Source organism: Equus quagga, chromosome 13, assembly GCF_021613505.1.
Source record: "Equus quagga isolate Etosha38 chromosome 13, UCLA_HA_Equagga_1.0, whole genome shotgun sequence".
NCBI classification, from domain to species: Eukaryota; Metazoa; Chordata; class Mammalia; order Perissodactyla; family Equidae; genus Equus; species Equus quagga.
In genome coordinates, this window is record NC_060279.1 from 54,073,433 (window position 1) to 54,097,364 (window position 23,932).

A 23,932-nucleotide genomic window follows, 5' to 3' on the forward strand; every position below is an offset into this window, starting at 1 on the left:
TCTCCGGGACTTGCGATCCTGTCGGCGAGGGCAGGGATCTCGGCGGGGTCTAGCGCGCTGACCGCTGACCCCGGGACCGTCCGTGGCTGGGAGGCCTGGAACCGGGTGGCTGCAGAGCGAGCAGCGGACAGAGAGGGCAGGGCCCGAGCGATCTGTGAAATGGGCACACGAGGCTGGGGTTTTCCGGGAGGCTGCAGGCGGCGGGCAAAGCGCAGCGAGCGAGCAGGCAGCGTGCTCGGGTGGGTAGAGCCTACTCCGCTGTCCCGCCGGGCCCCGCCCCTCCAGGCCCCGCCCCGAGGCGGAGCTAATCCTGGCCCCGCCCCCGGGAGGGCACTTCCGGCTCCGCGGAATTCCGGGCGCGGGTGCTGGCGGACAGGTCCTGTGGTCGCGGAGGAGGCCCCATGAGTGCGGCGCCCCTGGTGGGCTACAGCAGCAGCGGCTCGGAGGATGAGGCTGAGACCGAGGCCTGCGCCGGGCCGGGGGTTGGAGGCCGCCATCGGTGAGGAGCGAGGAAGGCTTTCTGGGGAGGGGGCGGGTGCGTGCGAGACCCCGAGGGGAGCCGAGCGTCGGGGTGGGCGGGGGTGCAGGGCGGCTCGCGAAGGAAGGAAAAGGGGCACCGGGGGAAAGGAAGATCCGGAGTACAGCCAGCCCCGGACAGAGCCCCCGAGTGCCCCCACCTGGCTAGGCCAAGGTCAGGAAGCAGGAAACGTGGGTTCGGGTCCAGCCTCCGCCGCTGGCCCACTCCATCGCCTGGCGCGCACCGCTGTCCCACCCCAGGTCTGTTTACTCACTTGGAGAGTGTTTTCATTCATGCAGTAAATATTCCTTGAGCACTCCCTCTGCGCCAGGCTCGCGACTCAACAGTGTACACAATGATCCAGGGTTCTCACTTTATGGCGCTCGGGTTCCTCAGTTCCGGGCCTGGCGCTTGCTGAGTGCTTTTCCAGCAGAATCGCCGTTATCTCACAGTAGCTCCATCAGGTAGGGTACACTTTACAGGTGAGGAAACTGAGGCCCAGAAAGGGCACCTGACTTGCCTGAGACCACAGAGTTAGGAAGTGCCACTTCAGCTCAGGCTTGTCCGGTTGGGGAGTGTGACCTCTGAACCACACATGGCTGCCTGCCCAGTTGTTTCCCGTGGGGACCACCTCCCTGCAAAGTCTGGCTCCTCCAGCTGTTGGGAGACCGCGATGAGACAATACTGGGGAAAGAGCTTTGTACTTATCTAGAAGCTGCTTACAGCACCTGGTGGGAAATATACACACAGTCACCTGGATAAGAGGTTACAACTTTTGTGGTATGTACAGAGGTAGAGAATGCTGGGAGGATAAATGTTCTCATTTTCTTTTTTTCTCTTGCAGTGGACAGAGCCCCCTTCCCAGCCAGAGGTTGCCAGTACCCGACAGCGTGCTGCACATGTTCCCGGGCACGGAGGAGGGGCCTGAGGATGACAGCGCAAAACATGGGGGCCGGGTGCGCACCTTCCCCCACGAGCGGGGCAACTGGGCCACTCATGTCTACGTACCATGTGAGTGACGTGTGAAAGGCAGGTGGCTGAGACTGATAGGTGCCTTGTGAGGGAAGGAAGCTGGCCCCAACCAGGAGGAAGAAGCCAGAGACCTCTCACGCTAGTGGTGGGAAAGAGGTAGACTCAGAAGACGGAGAAAGAGTGTCAAGAATTGGGGAATTTTTCTGTAAACTTGGTTGCAGTTTAAATTCACTGCCTGAAATATTTTTTGTTAACCCTGAGTATAATGTTCTTCCTGCTCGTGAGGAAGTGACCAAGGGAGGGTCTTGGGCAGAGTGTCAGGGCCATCCTGGAATGCAGCTACAGCTGACACTTCATTTCTAAGAGGTCCCAGCGGGGTTCAAGTCCCACCCAGCCCTAATGAGTGAGTGGCAAGCAGGCAATGTCCAGACTTCAGTGTCAGAGCTGGTTCCACCACCCCACTGCTCTGGGTGCCCTTTACTAACTTACTGGACATCTCAGAGCCTCAGTTTCCTCATCTCTAAAATGGGGATAGTAGTAATACTATCTCCTGTGACTTCTGTGAAGATTAAATCAGCTAATCTATGTCAAGTTCTTAGCACAACATACAGAGTAAGTGGTGGCTCTTATTAGTTCATACTAGATCAAGTGTACTCTTGGCACCTGCATATCCCCATCCACAGATTGGGAATGATTCTCTATACTGCCTGTTTACCAGGACTTTGGGACAAATTGAGTAACTCACCAGCTGTGAGCAGACTGTTAACCATGCAGCTCTAGTCACATGTTTGATAAAAAAATAAATATGTGAACATACAATGGTTGGCATTGTAGTGTTCTTTGTTTTTGTGAAAAAGTAGGAGCATTCTAAGTGTCTATCAGGAGATTTTAAATGTCTAATAGGAGACTGACTAAAGAAATACACTGTTTCTGGCTGTGGGTTACTGTGGGGCTGTAATCATGGGCTTGACAACTCTGTCCTGAGAGCAAGGGTGTGCAACAGGTAGTGTTAGATGAAGACAGCCAGCGGAAGAAGTTTGAATATATACGTTAGTATATGCACTGAGACAAGGCTTTCTGACGGTCTTTGTCTGTAGGATGGTAGTCTTGAAAGTGGGGTACATGTGCCCTGGAGGATATGTCAGGATGATCCATTAGGAAGAAAGTACTAGAACTTTTTTGTGTATTTCTTTTTATCTCATCTTCTTAAATTTCTGTTCTTAAGAGCATGCGTTTTATAACACACGTAACTTTACAGAGTAGCATGCATTTGTATTTATAAATAAATCCACGTTTATTGCAGGTATGTGTGCCAGCTTGTTTTCCTAAGGGCCTGTGTGATCACAGTGGCGTGGAGCCCACTGCTCTAGGTGGTGGGGTTTCAGGGGCCCCTGCTTTCTCCTTTGCATTTCCTTTTTACTTGAATTCTTTACAATGAGCGTGGGTGTGTTACTTCTGTAATCAGAAATACCTATTAAAATATTATTACAATGGGGGCTGGCCCCGTGGCCGAGTGGTTAAGTTCGCGCGCTCCGCTGCAGGCGGCCCAGTGTTTCGTCGGTTCGAATCCTGGGCGCGGACATGGCACTGCTTGTCAGACCACGCTGAGGCAGCGTCCCACATGCCACAACTAGAGGAACCCACAACGAAGAATACACAACTATGTACCGGGGGGCTAGACAACTATGTACCGGGGGGCTTTGGGGAGAAAAAGGAAAAAATAAAATCTTTAAAAAAAAAAAAAAAAAATATTATTACAATGTATAGACATAGGCTTCTGTCAAAGTAATTTTCTCATAAGACCCAGAGTGAATAAGGCCTTTGCCTCTGGGCTTCCCGACTCAGCCGTGCCACCCTGGCTGAGGGAGCAGCCCACCGTCCCCGCTCTCCCACTCCAGATGAAGCCGGGGAGGACTTCCTGGAACTCCTTGACGCGTTGCTGCCCCACGCCCAGACGTACGTGCCCCGGCTGGTGAGGATGGAGGCATTCCACGTCAGCCTGTCCCAGAGCGTGGTTCTGCGCCATCACTGGATCCTCCCCTTCGTGCAGGCTCTGAAAGACCGCGTGGCCTCCTTCCAGAGGTGAGTCCCAAGTGCGTCCCTCTGCCCCTCCTCTCCCTCCCCTGCAAGGCTCCTCCTCCCGTCCTGAGGTACTGTGGGGATGTAGGTGGGGGATGTGTTACCCAGCAAGCAGGCCAAACCTGGAGGATAGAACACGGAGCTCCCGGGGCTGCCGGCTGCACGTCCTGGGTGACCTTGGGCACGCCACATGAGCTCTGGAGGCCCCCGAGGCCTTCTCTTGTGTGTGGGTCATGGGAGTGGTGGTGGCTGCCTCAGAGGGGACTTGGGAGTGAGGTGACATCATGCATGCCCTCAGTGTGGCACATGGCGAGAGATCAGAACAGGACCTTGCTTCTGGTTTTGTCTGCCAGCTGAGGGCTTTTTTTCCTTAACTGTTCTCATTCCTCTTCTTCCTACCAGAAAGGCTTTTCCTCCTAGATTTAGCCAGATCAAAGCCCTGCTCCTTCACTGAGGCTTTCCCAGTGGGCATCTCCCCCAGAGTCCCTCAGTCCCAGGGAACATCCGGTCCTGTGGTTGTTTACGCCCCTGGAGCGCATTTCGCTCCGTCCTCCTATCCGGTCATTCCCACGTCCGTCTCCCCCTTTGGAGCCCAAGTTCCTGCAGGCCCAGGGGTGTGCTTCTTGAATTAGCCCACATCTTTTCTCCAGGTGTTTTCCCCACTGCAGGCATCAAAGGCATGTTTGTTGAGTGACTGAGCAGGCAATAGGGAGCCCAGAAATCCTGCTCTGGGGCCTCTGAATGTTGGTTCTAGAAGGAGCCTAAGAAGCCATCAACGTGGTGGTCTTCTCACCCTGGTTTTGTCTGCAGAGCCCTGTCTTCAGATGAGGTGTACACAAAAGCCCAGATGTGTAGATGTGTAAGAGAGAGAAAAACAGAGTCTTCCAGCCAGAGCCCCTCCCCCAGAGTTCAGGAGGCCTCAGGAGGAATTCCGTGGAACTCCTCTGCTCGACTGGAGAACTGCCCGTTTAGTTTAACCCCTTCTGAGGGCCAGCGGAGGAAAGGATTTGCTCCAATTCAGCCAATTAGCCAGAGAATCAGGACTGAAACTCATCTCCCCGCCTAATCCAGCCCCCGCCCCTTTTTTCATTGTCATTACCCAGTTTATTGAGCCATATGTCCATTCGTCTGGCTTCTCTTGATCTCAGGTGCCAGAAATCCAGCCTCGAGTCCTTTAAACTGAGGGGCCTTCCAGGCTGGTGTAACTACAGAGTTCAGAGGGGGCGCTGGCTTCATGCATGTGTGGATTGGGGTGACCAGACGATGTCAGATGGCACCCGACTCTCACCGCCTCTCGGCTCTGCCCCTCTCTGTGTTGGCTTCATTCTCACAAAGGCAAAGGAGGCTGCCAGCCTCTCCAGGCTGCTGGTCTACCATCCTGGACAGGCAGCCCTTTTTTCTAAGAGCTTCAGCAAAAGTCTCGGGAATGACCTTGATTGGTCCGACTTGGCTAACATGCTGTCCCTTTGTGAGTGGAGTTAACAAGACCCTTTCCCTTCTCTACACGAGCATGCTTCACTTATCCTGCTTCTGGCTCTGTCCCCTGGATAAAGCTGTGTTTGTGGGCCACATCACTTATGGTAAAATGACTTACTGGCACCCCACGTCTGGGCTGGGAAGACTATGGGTGAACTAAGTCCCTGGCGGGAAGCTCAGCTCTGGGCTCTCTGCATGCAGTGGTCCTTGAACTGGGCGAGTCCCTTGCTGGGAACTCTGGAAATTTTTCCCAAGGGCCGTGACAAGAGATATTGGCATGGATGTAGCTTGTTCTCTTGCTCACTTGGGGACCAGAGAACAGCACCTGGACCGCTGGGTTGGCTCCCCTGATGCTGTCCTGAGGGTGCACAGTGTTTCCTCCCCTGAGTCCTGAACGAAGCTGGGCCAGGTGGCCTCTTCAAGTTTGTCTGGTTGAGCCTGAGATGACCACCAGCGGGCAGTGCACGTTTGGTTCTCTTGCTGCGATGGAGGGAATGCTGTGCTCTGATTGGCCAGGCCTGGGTCAGGTACGCCCCCTGGGGTAGCGGGGTGGGGATCACTCCACCAGCACAATGTGGGAGACAGCCCTCCAGTACAAGATACCAGGAGAAGGGTTGTTGGTTGATGTATTAGGGTTGTCCAGAGGAACAAACCAATAAGATCTGCATGGAGGTATCTAAGAGGAGGTTTATTATAGGAATTGGCTCATGTGGTTCTGGGAGGCCGGGAAGTCCGCTATCTCCCCTCTGCAAGCTGGAGAACCAGGAAAGCGGGCGGTGTAACTCAGTCCATCCGATTACAAAGTCCTGCAAATCGGGGGCTGATGGTGTAAGTCCTGACATGAGCCTGGAGGCCTGAGACCCAGGAGCAGCGATGTCGGAGGGCAGGAGAGGAGGGATGCCTCAGCCCAAGCAGAGAGGGAACGCCCCCTTCCTCCGCCTTTCTTCTATTCCGGCCCTTGGGGATTGGATGACACCTGCCCACACTGGGGAGGGCCCTCTGCCTCACTCAGGTCCTCAATTCAAACGCTAATCTTTCCCCAAACTCCCTCACACGCCTGGAGGTGATGCTCTACCAGCTGTGTGGGCGTCCCTTAGCCCCATCCAGTGGACACATAAGATCACCCGTCACGAGTCCGTCCCTTGTCAACTTGACACTTACATGCATCTCCTTAAACCAGGCTTGTTTCCAAGTTAAGACCATAACACTTCTACCTGACGGGACACAACCATGCTGTGTCCATCTGAAAACGCACTCATCCTTCCCCAGAAGTGGGGGAGAGCTCCTGCATAATGTTTGCTCTCCTGATATCGCGTAACTTGCATACTATGACGTAAAATAAACAGGACTTCGATACTGAGGTAAAAGTCAGTACCTTTTATGTTACACGATAAGGGAATAAGAGAAGTAAGAAAATAGTTATTTGCTTAATATATGTATGTATACACACAAACGTGTTCATCACAAAATAAGGGGGAAATACCATGACAGTTACAGTCCTTGGTTCTGAAACCCGTCACGTGGTTGTAGCTGGTGTGTAACCACCTTCTCCTGCTCCCTAGTGTGTATTCCATTTGCCTTCAGCAGGCACCTCAGCTGGTTGTGGTTCTTTCCCTGGGAGAATGACCCAAACCTTCATTCCTAAAGGGTCTGGCCCATTACTAGTCCTGCCTGGATGGGGTGGTTGTAGTTTTCCATTGACCTTAATCACGGGCCATGGTAACACTAAGAGACGCCCTGCGGGATCTCCTGTATTCCAGACGTCTCTTCCTTACCTCCATTGTGGAGGAGTCCAGTTTCTCCTTGATAGTCAGGATCAGTGACCCCAGCCAACACCACAGTTCCCTCGTCTGTTGATTTGGGGCCTGAGGAGCCCAAAGTACCCAGCTGGAGTCTTAAGTTCCTGTTCAGTGGGACCATTATGTCTCCTGGTGGAAGCATTTCTCCCTCTGGAGCCAAGACCTCTGGGCCACCAGAGCATAAAGTTGTGGGAACAGGAAGCAAAAATTCTGCTAATGGGTCACTAGGGTGATAGTGGTGCCACTCCCATTTCCACTCCTTGATTCCTGGGCCCGTGAATCCTGGCTCTGGGGGAAACAGCACCATTTGTTGCTTGCTGATTCAGAGCATATACCGCCTTCTGGAGAATCTTGCCCCGGCCCTGCAAGGTATGGCTACCTGGCTGGCACTGTAAGTGAGTCTTCAGAAGGTTGTTTCACTGCTCTATGAAGCCAGCCGCTTCAGGATGGTGGGGAGCGTGGTGAGACCAGAGAACCGCATGGGCGTGGGCCACTGTGGCACTTCTTTTGCTGTGAAGTGAGTCCCTTGATCAGAAGCAATGCTGTGTGCAGTACCATGATGGTGGATGAGACATTCTGTAAGTCCGTGGGTGGTAGTTTGGGCAGAAGCACTGCATGCAGGGAAGGCAAATCTGTATCCAGAGTAAGTGTCCATTCCAGTAAGAAGGAAGCACTGCCCCTTCTGTGATGGAAGTGGCCCAGTGTAATCAACCTGCCACAGGGAGCTGGCCAGTCGCCCCGGGGCATGGTGCCGTATCAGGAGCTCAGTGTTGGTCTCTGCTGCCAGCAGATTGGGCACTCGGTGGTGGCCATAGCCAGGTTAGCCTTGGTGAGTGGAAATCCATGTTGCTGAGCCCAGATGGAACCTCCATGCCTGTCCCCATGTCCACTTAGTTCATGAGCCCGCTGGGCAATGACGGGTGGCTGAGCAAGGAGGCTGACTGGTAGCCACAGGCTGGGTCGCCCCATCCACTTGAGTATTAAAATCCTCCTCACTCAGGTCACCCTTTGGTGAGCAGTCACATGGGACACAAATATCTTCACGTTCTTTGCCTATTCAGAGAAGTCAGTCTATACACTTCTTCCCCAGACCTCTTTGCCACCAACTTTCCAGTCATATTCCTTCCACGTCGCTGACCGTCCAGCTCAGCCACCGGCCGCAGGCCATGAGTCAGTGTACAGTCATACATGTGGCCATTTCTCCTTCCCGGGAAAATGAACAGCCAGACACCCTGCCCAAAGTTCTGCCCCCGGGGAGGATGTCCCTTCACCGCTATCCTCCAGGGATGTCCCGGAGAGGGGCAGAGTGCTGCAGCTCCACCCTCGGGGGTGCCTGCACGTCGTGCAGAACCATCTGCCAGCCAGGCCCAAGTCTTGTCTTCCTCTGTCAACCGATTGTAGGGAACTCCCCATGAGCCCACAGGTGCAGGCCGCGAGAGAGAAGACAGGGTAGGAGGGGTGGGGACCACGGGCATTTGGGCCACTTCTTCACATAACTTACTTGTGCCTCGGGGCCTTCTCAGGCCTAATTGTATGTACTGTATCCATTTGACGATGGAATGCTGTTCCGCAATGCCCACTTATGACTCGGTGGGTGAGATGACACCCAGCTCATGACGGGCAGCTGAGGTCACATGGTAACTTGGTGGCCCATGGTCAGGCATTCAGTCTCTACTAAGGCCCAGTAGCAGGCCCAGAGCTGTTTCTCAGAAGGAGAGTAGTGATCTGTGGATGATAGCGGGGCCTTCCTTCAAACTCCTGAAGGTCCGCACTGCAGTTCACCCATGGGGGCCTGACAAAGGCCCCAGACAGCATCCCTGTTGGCCACGTCAGGCACCGTCGGATCTAGCGGATCGTGTGTCCCAGTGTCAGAGCGGCTCGCACAGCAGCCAGGACCTGTTGTTGCAGAGCCTTCTCTGGTTCTGGGCCCCACTCAAAACCGGCGGCTCTTCAGGTCACTCGGTAAATGGGCCAGAGTAACACACCAAGTGAGGAGTACATTGCCTCCATGGTCCAAGGAGGCCCACTGGGTGTTGCGCTTTTCTCTTGGTCGTAGGAGAGGCCAGATGCAAGAACTTCTCCTTCATCTTGGCAGGGATAGTTCGACATGCCCTACTCCATTGGACCCCTAGAAATTTCACTGAGGTGGAAGGCCCTTGAATTTTTGCTGGATTTATTTCCCACTGTGTGGCACACAAATGTCTTACCAATGAGTCTAGAGTAGTTCCTACTTCCTGTTCACTAGGTCCAGTCGGCATAGTATCATCAATGTAATGGACCAGTGCGATCTCTTGTGGAAGCGAAAGGTGATAAATTATGGCATGGGGCTGGAGAGATGGTGCATCCTGAGCTCGGGCAGTGAAAGTGTATTGCTGGCCTTGCCGGCTGAAAGCAGACTGCTTCTGGGCCTTATGGACAGGGGTGGAGAAAAATATATTTGCCAGATCAACAGCCGCATACTAGGTACCAGGGGATGTGTTAATATGCTCAAGCAATGAAACCACATGTGGAACAGCAGCTGGAATTGGAGTCACCACCTGGTCCAGTTTATGAAAATCCACTGTCATTGTCCGAGACACGTCTGTCTTCTGCACAGCCCACACAGAGCTGAATGGAGATGTGGGCACCGCCACCCCTGCATGCTTCAAGTCCTTCATGGTGGCACGGGTCCCTGCTGTCCCTCCAGGGATGTGGGATTGCATGTGGTTTCCTATTCTCCTGGTTAGAGGCGGTTCTGATGACTTCCTCTTGGCCTTTCCCACCATAATAGCCCTCACATAGCTGGCTGAACCTGATGGTCCCTGTGTAACTGATCGGAGTGGTGGATGGGTGGCTGTTTCTGCCCCACTTTCACATCAACAGAGACCACATCCCCTCACTAAACCATCACAGGTGAGAGCAAGGGCTTTGGAATCAGCAGACTGAGGTTCAAATCAGGGCTCACCAAATTCAGCCTCGCCGAGCTTCAGTTTGCTTGTCTGTGAAATGGGCACAATCATAGTGCCTGACCACAGAGTTGTGTGAGGACCCCCCGAGCTGATGTGCACACAGCCCTCAGCTCAGCCCTGGCACACAGGAAATGTCATTGTCATTGCTCAGGCTAGATCGGAATTGTCTTTTTTTAACCTGCTAGGAACAAATTGGCCCTTAAATGATCTATTATCACCAACTTGATGAATAAGACTTTCTCAGGTCCCATCAGTAAAGTTGAGATAGTCTCAATTGTTTATTGGAACAAGCTGCTATTAATAAACTAAAATTCTTGCTAGCTTCCGCATGAAGCTATTTGTTACTTGGACTGGGTAATTATTTAAGGCCTTGTCCAGCTCTAACATTTTAGGCTTCAGTTTACCACCTGTATAATAGGGTGACAATCCTAAGTGTGAAGCAAGTTAGCTATATTTTCAAAGTACTTTTTTTTAATATAAATTATTTTTTCTGATTTTTTTTCCTTTATTATTCTTCCTAAAATGTGGTCTGTCTTCTTCTGAGTTTCAGATTCTGCTTTACTGCCAACCAGGTAAAGATTTATACCAATCAAGAGAAAACCAGGTGGGTTTCCCAGCTCTGCCCCCAATTGCTTCCAGAAGATTCTTTAGAATAATGATTGTCTGTCTCAGTTTTTTGTTTGTTTGTGTTTTAACCAACTCTATGACAACAAAGGCAGCAGTTCCCAAATCTGAACCTTTCATTAAGAAAAATAACTAGGGGAGCGTGGGGGGAGGGGCAGAGTAGAGAAAAACATCTTGGTATAGAGAAAAAAACCTGAGACAGAAAGAAAACCTGGGTTCCTGCCCGGCTCTGTCCCCGATTTAAGGTTTAGCTCATCTCTTCACCTCTGTGACCTTCCGTTTCCACGCCGTCACACGCCTGCCCTTGGTACCTCCACCGTTGGGCAGCTGTGGGGCTCAAGTGAGCCAAACAGGTTTTGAAAAGTAGTAAAGTATTACATGAATATAAGCAGGAATTGTTATTATCAAGGCTCCAAAGTGAACCTCCCTGTCTGATCCACTCACTGGGCTGCCTTCTTCTCTTAGCACCTCTGAAAGGAGGGCTCACTCATTCGTTCATTCTACGAGGCACAGATTTATTAAGCGCCTGCTTGAGCCAGGCACTTGCTGTACACTGCAGATTCAGCAGGAAAAGCTCCACACAGTGCCTGCTCTTGGGGATCTTCCATTCTGCTGGGGAGACAGATAATATAAGTAAATGAGATCATTAGTAACTGGTGTGATATGAGGGAGAGTCAGGAGCACGTGGCCAAGGAGGGCACCAGGGAGGTGGCATTTGCTGGTGCCCTTCCCTGAGGATGGGAAGGAACCAGGCTTGGGAACAGGTGCCACAAGAGCCTTCAAGCAGAGGACATAGCCAACCAAGTGCCTCTGAGGCAGGAGGAGCTAGGCGTGTTCAAGGAGGCCAGCAAAGTGGGACCTGGGGAGCACGTGGGAGAGCAGCAGGAGATGAGCTGGGCAGGGTTAGCTCATGCAGGGCCTTCAAGGTCAAGGGAAAGAGTTTGGATTTTCAGTGTCATGGAGGCCATTGGAGGGATGTGAACAGAGGAGGGACGTGATCTGACTGATGTTTGTAAATGTCAGTCTGGCTAGATTGCGTCTGTGTCTCTGGCTACTGATTGGAGGCAAGTTGTAAGGGAGCAAGGGTGGACACAGGGAGAGCAGAGAGGAGGCAGGTGTCACCATCCAGCTGGGGAACCAGTGGTGGATTTGGGTGATGGCAGTGGAAGAGCCAAAAAGTGGACACATTCATAACATACTGGAGGTAGAATCACCTGGAATAACCAATGGGTTGGATCTGTGTGAAAAGTAATAGGAAGAATCAGAGAAATCCCTGGGTTTGGGGTTTGAACAACTGGGTAAATCATGGCCCCATTTTCCATATGGGAAACACCAGTGGGGTGAAAATCAGAAGTTCTGCTTTGTATGTTAGGCTGTGCTGCCTGTTAGACCCCTGGGTGGAAATGTCACATATGCAATTGGTTATACAGGAGAGATGCCAACTGGAGACAGAAATTTGGGATCCATTGGCCCGTGTGATATCTAAAGCAAGGCTGCGTGAGATCAGCCTGCCGGAGAGGGCTGAGGATTGAGGCCTGCAGCCCGTGGGCGTTTAGAGGTTGGAAAGAAGAGAGTGCAGAGGACACTGACAGGGAGGCCAGAGGTGGGATCACACCAGGACCGTGTAGTGTCTTGGAAGCCAAGAGAGAAGAAGGTTTCCAGGGGGAGGAGTCAGCAATATCAGATGCTGCTGAGCAGCCAAGATGAGGACAGAGACGTGTTCTTCAGATTCTATAACATGGAGCTCGTTGGCAACTTTATGAGAGGAGTTCCCGGCGAAGTGGGTTGAAGATGGGAGGTGAGGAATTAGAGTGAAGGTAGACAAATCCCCTGAAAACCAGGTTTACTGAGCGTGGGATGGGGGCTGGCTGAAGCTGTGGGCTCAAGGGAGGGTTTTTAAGGATGAGAGGGCATGTCTGAGTGCTGACGGGACGGTAGCTGGTGCCAGAGAGCAAAGTCCTCGAGAAAGGGTCGCGACTCAGGAGGGAGGATGGAGAGCGTGGTGCAGAGGCTTCGGGGCCTGTAGACCTGGCGCTGGCAGCTGAAGGCGTGCCCGCGAGGGTTATTAGACCCTGGGAGGGAGGAGAGCCGTGTGGTTGGACTCAGGGAAGGAAGGTTCACAGACGGAGGAGAGGAGGATTGAAAGAGCAGCTCAGAGAGCAGGAAAATGATCTGACCCCAAGACAGACATAGAGCCGACGGCCCAGGCCTGTGCGCTGTCTGTCTGTCGCAGCCTCTGCCCCAGCACGGGTGGTTTATGTTCTCAGAGGCTGCACCTCATGCCCTCTTGTCTCCAATTCTGTCTCCCCACAGGACCTTTGTTGGGCTCGAGGTCACCTCAGGGCACGCCCAGTTCCTGGACCTGGTCTCTGAGGTGGACAGAGTCATGGAGGAATTCGAGCTCCCCACCTTCTACCAGGTAATGAACAGGGCTTGTCTTCCCCATGGGCCCATCTGTAAGGGGAATAAAACCAGCCTTCAAGAAGCCCCTGTGAGAGGAAACTGAAGAGCCCTCCAGAACTTTCCCATGTCCCCAGTGCCAGCCTGCAGGGGACACACACCCCTGCAGAGAGGAGGGGTCTGGGGTGTGGTCAGATGCGGCCCACCCAAAGTCCCCCATGTGTTAGAAATCTTTTGTTATATCTTAAATATGCATGAGATTTATGCCTTCTACTCCATAATGTATCTGTGTTTATTTGTATACTTTTTAAGAAGACGCTTTCCCAAGTGTTTTTTAGTAAAAACTAAAAACACTCTGGGAAGAGTTGCAGCTCCACACACCTTCCCACGCCTTGGCCCGTGCCCACCAGGGGTACTTGAACTCCAAGCTCAGTGTCAAGGCTTTAAAGGGCCATTGGTTTCAATATATTCTTTTAAAATCATGCTGAGGTATATAAGCATGAATTTGGATAGAGATAATTTACTGTTTCTTCATAACTTTAGACATTGGGGGTTTTGTTCATTTCATCTTAGAAAGTATGTCATCTATTGAAACGCTTTAGATCAGAAAATAGAGTCGGAGCCTGGGTTCGCTTCCACGTCCCAGATTTAATGACTCTGCGACATGTAAAGAAGAGCCTCTGAGAAGGGCTGTCTTAGCCAGCTCATGCTGCACACCACGCGCCACAGCCTGGGGGCCCACACAACAGAAATTTACCTTCTCACCGTTCTGGAGCCTAGAAATCCGAGGTCAAGGTGCCGTCATGGCCAGTGGCAGGGAGGACTCTGCCCTGCGTGTAGACAGCCGTGTTCTTGCTGGTCTTCACACGGGAGAAACGGGAGGCAAGCCCTCTGCTGTCTCTTACGTGGGCACGAATCCCGAGGGCCCCGCCTTCACAACCTCGTCTGAAACTAACTCACCTCCCCAGGCCCGTCTCCAAATGCCATCACAGTGGGGGTTAAGGTTAAGCATACAAATTTGGGGGGGAACACAATTCAGTCCATAGCAAGGACCAACCCACGGCAATTTTATCTATCTGTGGAGGATGCTTGGGATCAGTACTGAAGCTGAGCAGTTGACTAGTAGGTCCACACTCTGGTCTCCCCCGGGGCAGGCCAGGATCCAGCAGGCTACCACGACAACTCTGTCCGAGACCTGCTGTGACGTCTGACCTGCCTTGGCATCCAGGTGAGCCCCTGCCTCCCTGCTGTTCCTCCACAGGACCCTTCATTCCACATCAGCCTGGCCTGGTGTGTGGGCGATGCGCGGCTCCAGCTGGAGGGGCAGTGCCTGCGGGAGCTACAGGTGAATTCCCAGTGCGGGAGCCCAGAGGGTGCTGACCTCCAGGAGTGATGGGCTAGATGGTGGGGAGTGGGAGGGGGGCTGATGGCCCTGAGGATTAGGCATGCAAACCTGAATCCCTGGGAAATCACAGAGGTGGCAGGAGACCCCAGCACCTAACCTGGCTCCTGGAAGCGCAGTCCCAGACCAGCAGCCTCAGCATCACCTGGGAGCTTGTCAGCAATACAGACTCTTTGGCCCCAACCCACACCTAAGAAATCAGACTTGCATTTTGGCAAGGTCTCGAGGGATCTGTGTGCACGTTAAAATCTGAGAAGCGCTGCCCTAGAGCACTGGTCTGGGAGGATGCTGCAGGCCTCCCCAGAAATCCTAGCCTCTTGCCCAGAAGTCAAAGGCTTGCGTGCCCACAGGGGCCTGGCTGGTGTTGGGAATGAGCGAGGCATGCCAGGTGTGAGAACATCCACCCTCACTGACTCCCCGCCTCTAGGGGAGGAGACCATGGGGAGGGTTGCCCTGCAGGAATGTGGACCTGGTGTTGCTAGCACTTCTCTTTCAAGAGAAGCCAGAAATGCAGATTTTAGCATGTAACCTCCCTATTTTCAAAGGTTGGCAGCTAATATGTATTTTTAAAAAAAACATTTTGTAAGCCAAACAAAACATGTGCAGGCGGGATCAGGCCCAGGGGCCCTCACCAAACAGCCACCTCGGCTGTGGCCTGATCACGCTGGCGGTGGCAAGGAGTTCTGGTTTGGGGCTCCAGCAGACCCAGGGTCCAGTTCTGGTTTTGTTGAGTTCTGTCATCCAGGTCTCTGAGCATCCATTTCCTCATCTGCAAAGTGGGGATGAAAGGCCCCACCTCCCAAGACTGCAGAGCTGATAAGACGAGAGAACCAGGCTCAGAGTCTGGAGCCTGCGTGGGCCTCGGTCTCCCCCGGCAGTGCCCTCTGGGTCCCTGATTCCCATTAATGTGACTGTCCTCTCCCGCTGCTGGTTTCAGGCGATTGTGGATGAGTTTGAAGACTCCGAGATCCTGCTGCGCGTGCGCGCCAGGCAGGTCCGCTGCAAGTCTGGGAACAAGTTCTTCTCGATGCCTCTGAAGTGAGCACCAGAGGCCCTCCTTGTCCCAGGCCCCTCTGCAGGCCAGGCAGAGATAGAGGAGCCTGCTCAGATCGATGGGGATGCTCCCCGCCTCCCACTGGGAGCTGGGCCGCAGGTCCAGCCACTCCTGGTTGTCCCTGGGGGCTGGTTCTCTCCTCCGCCTTTTAGGTGGCAGGTCCCGTCCCACTGTGTTGTGGTCATTTCCAGAAATCACCAGTAGAGGGCAGCCTGGGCCTCCTAGTTCTAGGTCTGTGGTGGTTATGCAAAAAAAAACTAGGGGTCACCCGGTGAGCCCACCCAGACTCGGCCAGAATCCCCACTGTAGTCCCTCCAACAAACGGCCCCTCCCCGCACCCCCCTTCAGCTGCTCGCATTTTGACGCCATTGGCCTCAGACCAGGGTTTCTAAAACCATCATGCCCTGGCTCATCCCTGCTCAAGCCAGGCCCTAGGGTGCTTCGGTGGGCCTGTCACCATCCTTCCTTGAAGCCTGTCGCTTCTATTTATTTATTTTTAGTTTCACCCCCTCCTATGCAAGCAGAGGCCATTTCAGGGCCAAGGTACAGGGTGCTAATTTGTGGTTCAGCCTCAGTTTTCTCCGTTCCTTCCTCCCACTCGCCCCCAGCCAGGTGCCTGGGGAGACGAGCAGATGTTTCGTTTTGGCCTGGCTCAGGGCTTTACGCCAGGCCTCCAACGCTCTGTGACCTCTGGCTTCCCATCGGCTTTCCCAGAGCGGCCGGGAGGCGCCTTCTCCAGTCAGAGTTCTCTGTCCGCTGCCTCCAGCTGCCTGCTGTGGCTGGTGGGCATCCTAATGGGAGGCGGAGGAAGGACTGGGGTTGCACAGGATTTTTATTTTTCATCAAGCCCGCACCAGAGCAAAGGACCAGCCCTCTCCAGATGCTATCTGGATTCCTGGTGGTGGATGAAGAGATATTTTTATGTTATAGCTTTAAATTATGTTCAAATAAAAATTGCGAATTTTGTTTTGAACTGCTTCTGTTCAACTAGGTGAAAAGCTGAGATTCCTCCATCCCCACCTTGTCCAGTGTGCTTCACAGCCTAAGGGACGCTTAGGAGTCCCTGTTATGACTTGTAAGGTGGCCTTGAGAGGCGTTAATGATGCCTGAGTGAAATGAGGGTGACTCACGCGGCCGGCCAGGCCTGCACACCAGAGAGGTCGACATAGCACATCTGGCCCAAGGCTGGGCACGTGGCAAGGGGTCGCCACCCGCATTTCTCATCAGTGTAAGCACAGACGTTCAGACCTGACACGGCTCTCGGACTTTCAAAGGCCTGTCAGGCCCCTGTCACCTGTTCCTCCCAATAGCCCCTGAAAAGTAAACTGGCTAGGAATGATTATTCCACTTTTACAGAAGAACAGGTGAAAATGACTTGCCTGGGGTCACTTGAGAACTCAGAGGTAAGGCCTTGGGTCTGCCCTAACCTCCACCCCGCCTGTGAGGCCTGCACCTGCCCCTGCTCCAGCCCAGACTGTGGCTCTGGCCCCACTCTGCCCCCCACACCTCTGCTTCCTGAGGCGAGCTCCCAATCACTGCTCTGACAGACGTGGGAGCTCACGTTCTGTGCCTTGTTCCCCAGCCCCCCTGCATTGATCTGCAGAACCCACTCTGACTGGTCAGTCGGTTCTTCTGGCTTTTGAGGTCACGCTAGAGAGAAGAAGCCAGGCTTCCTGGCACGCAAGGAACACAGCAAACCCGCTGTGCAGCCAGCACTTACCGACACCCGCTCTGTGCCAGGCCCTGAACTGGGGCAGTTGGGTGAATCAGACTCATGGGGCCTGCTGGATGCTCACAACTGGGTGATGGGGGGACGGGCAGGGGGCGGAGAAGAATCCCCATCCCCACTCTGCTCCTCAGACTGGGAAGTACAAACAAGGCCACCCAATTCCCTGTGGGTTCCAATTTCAGGATGGAGGCCAGCCTCCAGCAAAGTAGGTTCTGTGGGCACAGACCACCATATTGTCCTTATCAGAGACACCAAGCCCGAATCTTGGAACTGGCTCTTCCTGAGAGGGGGCCCACGTGTAATGGAGCGCCACCATGAACAAACCCAGGAGGACTGGCCCGGCCGGTCCCCTGGGGGACGATGTGGCACGGAAGGAATTAGAGTGCAGTGACTTTGAGGAATGGGCCAAGATCAATAACCGGCTCTTCAGTGGAGAATGGAAGGTGGTGATGGAGGAAGGAAGTAGGAGATTCACCGCGGGGAGGGGTCGGCAGGCCGGGGAGGCTGGGCGGCAGGGGCTTGGCGGGTGCCCAGACATTGAGCGAGCGTGCTGCCGGAGAGGAGCTCGTTCCCGAGCGAGAGCGCTCCGCTGACAGTGCAGATGCAGCTGGGGCTCTTCCATAAGAGGAGATGTGCCTGGAGACAGAAGGCAAGAGCAGAGCAGGCTGGGGTCCACCCCTAGGCAGGCTGGCAAGAAATAAAGAAATGCTCTCGATGGGGGTTTTATCACACCACGGAGAGTGCAAAATCAACACATCTGGCCCTGGTGTCCTCAGATGTTCCCTGCAGGCGAGGGGAAGGATCATCTCCCGGCCCGCTTGGCTCGTGTCCACCTGGCATTTGGCTCTCTCCACATGCCTCTCCAGACCACCCCAGCTTTGTTTCCAAGGAAGAGGGAAATTACCTCGGCTTGTTTGTTTATTCCTTGTCTTGGTACCAGGAGCCTGAGGGGCCCCGGGGGGCAGCCTGGGGTGGGAGTGGGGGCCCTGGGCCTGGTGCCAACCCACAGCGCCTTTCCTTTACCAAACAGGGGACCTTGCACCACCTGAGCCAGAACCTCCCTTTTACAACTGAGGAGACAAACCCAAAGAGGGGAGATAGCTTGCTCGAGATCGCCCAGTAAATTCGTGCAGGGCAGGAACCCCATGGCCTGCCTTCTAATCCAGAGCCATTTGTACAACCCCTCACGCCACATCAGGCTCCCAAAATGAAACTGTGAAATGATGTGTCTGGGCTTTAATTCAAAAGACTCCAAGAAAAAAGCCAATGGGGGAAGGTTAGGGTCTAGATGAAATGATATTGGCCAAATGTGGATAATGTTTCATATGGGTTGACTGAAAGGCTGGTGTTCACACACGTCGGTCCCACTGGTCCCCACCGGCCATGGGTTCTGGCCAGCCCCAGTAGAACCGCATGTCTCTAGGATGGATGGATGTACAAACCCACCACGGAGCCCCAAGGTGTCTGTAGGGGACAGAACCAATCACTGGAAGCTTCGAGGTCTGGTCACGGGGATGCCCTCTCCTTAAGGTAGGATTTTCCCCCAAGAGAGGAGCCTCCGTGAGAGAACAATGACCCCTGTCTGGCTGTGGCCTCTAAGAGCACTGCTCCCGGTTCCTGGGCTCCCCTCTTTACTAGATAGCCCCATAAACCTTTTTTTCATCGGCTGATTGGGGATAAATATTGTGAAAGATTACAATGTGTTCAGTTAAACTGACACAACCCTGTTGTCCGTTTCTGATGACCACTGTACATTTCCTAAATGGAAATTTCCAAGCAAAAAATTTAGAAATCCATTTCCCAAAGGAGGGACCCCCAGAGAAATCAGTTGGTGGAAATGGATGAAATTGCCCCAACCTCTTCTCCAATCCCCAATTTTGTTTCCCCGAGGAAGCTCTGCCCAACACCAGGCAATGTCCACCCCCCACTGGGACTGATGAAGGCTCTTGGCTTGACCAAACTTGAGTCAGGCTCCCCTAACCCTCTCCCCAGCAAGGCCCCTCCCTGTACTTCCTGTAGAGTCCAGTTTTAGCAAGAATCCTGCCAAATCAGGTTAGTGAGATTCCCCACCCTGATATCTGATCAAACTCCATCCCTACCACTCCCAGAGGATCTCCCATCACCCAGCCCGAGATCAGCAGAATCCCCCAGACTTGATGTCTCCTCTTTGTAATTTTCCATCCACCAAGGCCCTCCCCTCCCCACCCCCACCTTGCTCCTTGGCTCTTAATCCCCACTTGTTCTGGTTGTATTTGGAATTGAGCCCAGTTCTATACTGGAGTCTTTCTTCCCCTATTGCAATAGTTTTTTTAAATAAAATCTATCTTCACCACTTTAACTTCTGTCCAACTCTGTTTCTCTTTAGCAGTTTTTGGTGCTGTGACTTGGATCCGGATCGGAACCATCACTGGACCCTCAGACGTGACAAGCAGGCCTCCCAGTGCACACCTGGACCTTCTGTCTCCAGTCTGCTTGCTGGTTTGGGAACCCAGTGGCGAGCCCAATTCCAAAACCCAGCGCTCCAGATAAATGTCCACTGAAGCACAGCAAGGCCAGGTTTTGATTCTTAGGATTCTGAGTATATTCTAGAAGCTGGGCGAGAGTCGCCGACAAGCCGAGGCCGGGTTAGAGTCCTGGGTTTCTCTGTAACCAGCTGGGTTAGAGTCCCAGGTAAACAGAGGGTGGTGAAAGTCCCAGGCTTTTCTGATTGCGAGAGGTGAGTCTGTAAGGAACAGAGGCTGGGTTAGAAGCCCACGCTTCTCTGTTCACAAGTGTAACGTACATTGTTCAAGAACATGGGAGCCTCTTAATGGACTGAAACCTCTCCTTCTCAAACTCCTGCTGCCTATATGCTTCTATGACCCTATTACTGCCCGCTTTCCTTCTCATCAGCAAAACTTGACTAAAACTCTCTTGAGCTCCAGTGGTCCCTCTGGGGCTTCTGGGATATCCCCACATTAGTCCACCTAAGGGAGCCCTAGGGCAAAAAGGAACAAACATCTCTGATGAACAATGGTCCGCTGTTTTCACTTGCTATGAAGAAGCTGAAAAGCAGCTAAATGATTCAAACCTCAAAGTATTGAAGTTCTTAAACAATGTCTTCAGAAAATTTTTTCTGACCCTGTCAACCCTCTAGAATCCTTCACGGCACCCCCATATTCCCCTCCCAGCTCTCCTTTCTATCTCTCCTTCTCTCCCAGAATGTCCTTCACCAACAGCACCCCAGCCCCTCAACTGCCCGTAACTGTAGGGTTCACCAGATCCCCGTCTCTGGTAGATGGAGCCCAGGGTGCGGCCAGTACCCGTTCTCAAGTGAGGCCAACAGAAGACAACATTTAAACCTTGGTTTCGGTCAGAATTACGTCATCATCGAGAACCTTCCTGACTCCTGAAAGAAAAGGGAAAGATTTATTGAACAATTTAGGGTTGTTCTAGGAGCATGTGCTCCAGATTCCCCGATTTATATCAACTTATCCACCTACGGGTTGGCCGTGGGGATGCCCCCCTTTGGTTTAGAAAGGCCAATGGAACATCATTCCCAAAGACCCTCAAGGGTCTCAGATGACCCCTGGTTCCCAACAGAAAATGAGAGAAGTAAGAAAAAATCCTTGGAGCCATCTCTCAGGTCTCTCCCACCAAACCCGATTGGTCCTGTATTCAAAATTGTAAACAACAAAGAGATGGCACTGGGGTAACTATTGCCATCAGTTAGAGACAACATGGGAAGCACATCGGGGCTGGAACTGACTTCCCCAACAGCCTTTGCTCTGGCCACAAGCTTCGTCAATGGTCTCAGACCAGAGCTCCGTGACCCATTCCAGGGAAATAATATTAACCGGCAAAATGCAAACATGTCTGAGCTCCAGACATTAGCCCAGCATTATAATGACAGTATTTCAAGAAAAAATTGGAAAATACACAACACAAGCTTATGGCATAGCAATTAAAACAGCGAAAAAGACCTGAAAAATTTAATCTACGGCCAACTCCAAAATCATGGTCTCCCATTGATCAACACACTTGCCGAAATTGAAAGAAAAAAAGACACTGTCCAGGAGTGCCCAGACCTCAAGAGGAGAGAAGAAGTCCAAGCCCCCTCCTCACCAGAAGATTACTGACTCTCCACTGGAGCATAAATGTCCAGTGCCCTCAACTGCCACCAAACTCACAAGGGGAAATAACCCTACAAGTTCAAGGGCGCCCACCACGCTTCCCATCGACACCATGCAACACATTCTACCCTTAGCACCACCTCGTCTCCTGCCCCCTTCCTCGGAGTCACCAAACCTTACCAATGGTGAGTTTTGATAATTTCCCTCATGATTTGCTCTATCTCAACCCCTTAACGTTTCTATGGGACCTCTTAAACCTCGACACAACCTCCTTCTCAGTTCTACTGCCCCAGGAAGCCCGTTAGGAAGGAATCTTCTCATGAATTGGGGTATAAAAGTTCATCGTGTCCCCGAAGGACCCCTTCCCCAGGACGCTGACCCTTCCCCTTCACATCTACGTCCCCTAAGGGCTTTGTCTGACTTCCCTCAGGGGCTCTGCCCCCTTCAACTAACACCTATTTCACGGAAGATTTAAATCAACTATTAGACGGAATTCCCTCTTCTTTATGGGCAGAACCTCCACCAGGCTGGACGCACATGGATGCAGAAGCCGTTAAGGTAGAACTAGGTCTTTCCAGGTCCCTCCCCAGGATTCCCCAATATCGTCGAAAGCCGGAAGGACTTAAGCGGTTCCGCTCCATAATCCAAGGCTTATTAAACAAAAAACTCCTAGTCCTCACTTCTAGTCCACGCAACATTCCCATTTTGGCCGTCAAAAAACCACATGGGCAAAGACATTGGTTAGTCCAAGATCTGAGATCTATCAATAAAGTTGTCAAACCCAGATTCACCTTGGAGCCGAATCCTAACGCTATCCTGTCTGCTTTCCTTCCAGCACCCAATATTTCATGGCCTCGACTGATGTTCTGTCTTGTTTAGGATTCCCCTTCAGACGGAATCCCAACGCTTGCTTGCCTTCACCTGAGATAACCCATAATACACCTGGACTGTGACGCCCCGTGGATGTTCCGAGGGTCCTACCTACTTCTCGCACACCTGAATCCCAATTGGGGGGGGGGGCACTTAAAATTCCCAGGAGACTCCACCTTAATCCAATATGTAGATGACCTCCTTCCATGTCCTGACAGTTACGACTCCTTTTGGACACTGAACACCTTCTTCAGGCATTAGCAAGAAAGGGCCACAAGGTGGCTAGAGACAAAATTCAGCTCTGCTCTCTGTGTGTCTGATATCTAGGTCATGATGCTCAGCTGCCGGTAAAACCATCTCCACAGACCAAGCCCCTGCTATTCGACATTTTCCCCTTCCTGGAAGAAAACGACGACTGATGGGTTTTCGGGGTCTTGTGGGGTACTATAGGACGTGGATACCTAACTTCTTTATGGTTGCCTTACCCCTCTACCACGACCAGGAGGCATCCCCAGACCCAGTAGTCTGGGGCCCCCTATCCAATGATGCTTTCGAGAACCTGAGGCCTCCCTACTTTCACCTCCCACCTGGGACTTTCCAATTACTGCCTGCCTTTTTCCTTATTTGTACATGAACAAGAGGGTCGTGTCTTTGGAGTGTTAACCCAGAGGCATCATGAACACCAAAGACCTCTGGGATATTAGAGTTTGACCTTCAACCCAGTAGGGAAGGCATAGCCCCCTTGCCTGGGAGCCACAGCTACAAGCACCAACCTTGTCCAACCCACCTTTGACTCAGTATTAGGTCATCTGCTTGACATCCATGTTCCTCATGCTGCATGGACCCTATTGCTTAATGAAAGCACACAGCCCTTTTCTGCATCTTGACTTACCTCTTACGAAATCTTACTAGTCTCTCGCTCTCGCATCACCATAGCTTGCTGTCAAAACCTGAACCTCGCACCCTGCTTCCTTTCCCTCCGATGGGACACCCCACGATTGTGTCAGTAACACTAAATCGTTATCCTGTCCTAGGCTAGAGTTATCAGAAAACCCCGTTCCCCAAATTGACCTAGCTCTTCATGTCGATGGCTCCCACCTCCGGAATGAGGATGGGGCTTTCCAGGCTGGCCGTGCCATCCCGAGCAACACGAACCCCTCGAGTTCCAAGCCCTGCCAAACGTCAGTTCAGCCCAGGCAGCCGAGGGAGTTGCTCATACCTGGGCTTGGCTAAGAGCAGTAGGAACAGTTATATCGAACATTTAACATTTATACTGATAGCCACTGTGCCTTCGGGGCACTGCATGATTTTGGTATGTGATAGAAACAGAGAGGATTCATGGCGTCAGCTGAAACCCCAGACGAAAATGGACCCCAAAACACAGAACTTCTAGAGGCACTGTGATCGCCCCAGCAGATCACGCCACTTAAAACTGAGGGACATAGCACAGAAAATTCAGACAAGGCCAAGGAAATAGACTGGCTGATAAATATACTAAATTAGCAGGCTCTTCCCCAACCCCCAAGAAATCCCAGTGGTTTCCAAGCCTTGGGACTATGCCCCTGCACCCCGCTTTGAGGCCCTAGACCCCTGGTGGGATTACTCACCTTCCCTTGAAGGACGGCTCTAATTTAGGACAACTCGTAAGGAAATCATAAAAGAGATCCACATGACCCAAATAACAGCTTCAGACTCAGAAGAATTGGATGGGGAAAAAGCAGAATGTTGAAGCCAGTCAGAGGGACTTTGAAATTACCAAGACGGCTGTTGGTAGCTGCTACGTTCATCTCTCGCGTCATCGTGTATGGTTTGCACAACACGACCCAAATGGAAAGGACAAAATGCAGGATATAGTAGACAAACAGTAGTTTGGCTACTTTGGCTTTGATTTGGATGAAGCAGTTGCCACGTGCCTCAACTGCCAGAAACATAACCCTGGAAAAACTGTAA

The 23,932-nt window shown here is 52.5% G+C and overlaps 1 protein-coding gene across 3 annotated transcripts; it reads left to right on the forward strand.

The window, feature by feature from the left end:
* The first annotated feature begins 340 nt into the window (after window positions 1-340).
* On the forward strand, window positions 341-19,978 carry USB1 (U6 snRNA biogenesis phosphodiesterase 1). 3 transcript variants are annotated; one of them, XM_046682775.1, is made up of 7 exons: window positions 341-499; window positions 1,362-1,528; window positions 3,388-3,571; window positions 10,342-10,395; window positions 12,729-12,834; window positions 14,077-14,160; window positions 15,155-16,244. In XM_046682775.1, the coding sequence occupies exons 1-7, from the start codon at window positions 402-404 to the stop codon at window positions 15,257-15,259; spliced, it is 798 nt and encodes a 265-aa protein (XP_046538731.1). In that variant the 5' UTR covers window positions 341-401; the 3' UTR covers window positions 15,260-16,244. The 3 variants fall into 3 exon arrangements, with proteins under 3 accessions (XP_046538731.1, XP_046538732.1, XP_046538734.1); XM_046682778.1 differs by lacking the exon at window positions 15,155-16,244 and adding an exon at window positions 19,366-19,978 and having other exon boundaries at window positions 342-499; XM_046682776.1 differs by lacking the exon at window positions 10,342-10,395.
* The last annotated feature ends 3,954 nt before the right edge of the window (window positions 19,979-23,932 follow it).

Coding starts and splice junctions, on each gene's coding strand:
- USB1 (XM_046682775.1), top strand. CDS start 402: ATGAGTGCGGCGCCCCTGGTGGGCTACAGCAGCAGCGGCTCGGAGGAT. Junction 10,396..12,728: donor ACCAATCAAGAGAAAACCAG/GTGGGTTTCCCA, acceptor GTCTCCCCACAG/GACCTTTGTTGGGCTCGAGG. Junction 14,161..15,154: donor AGTGCCTGCGGGAGCTACAG/GTGAATTCCCAG, acceptor TGCTGGTTTCAG/GCGATTGTGGATGAGTTTGA.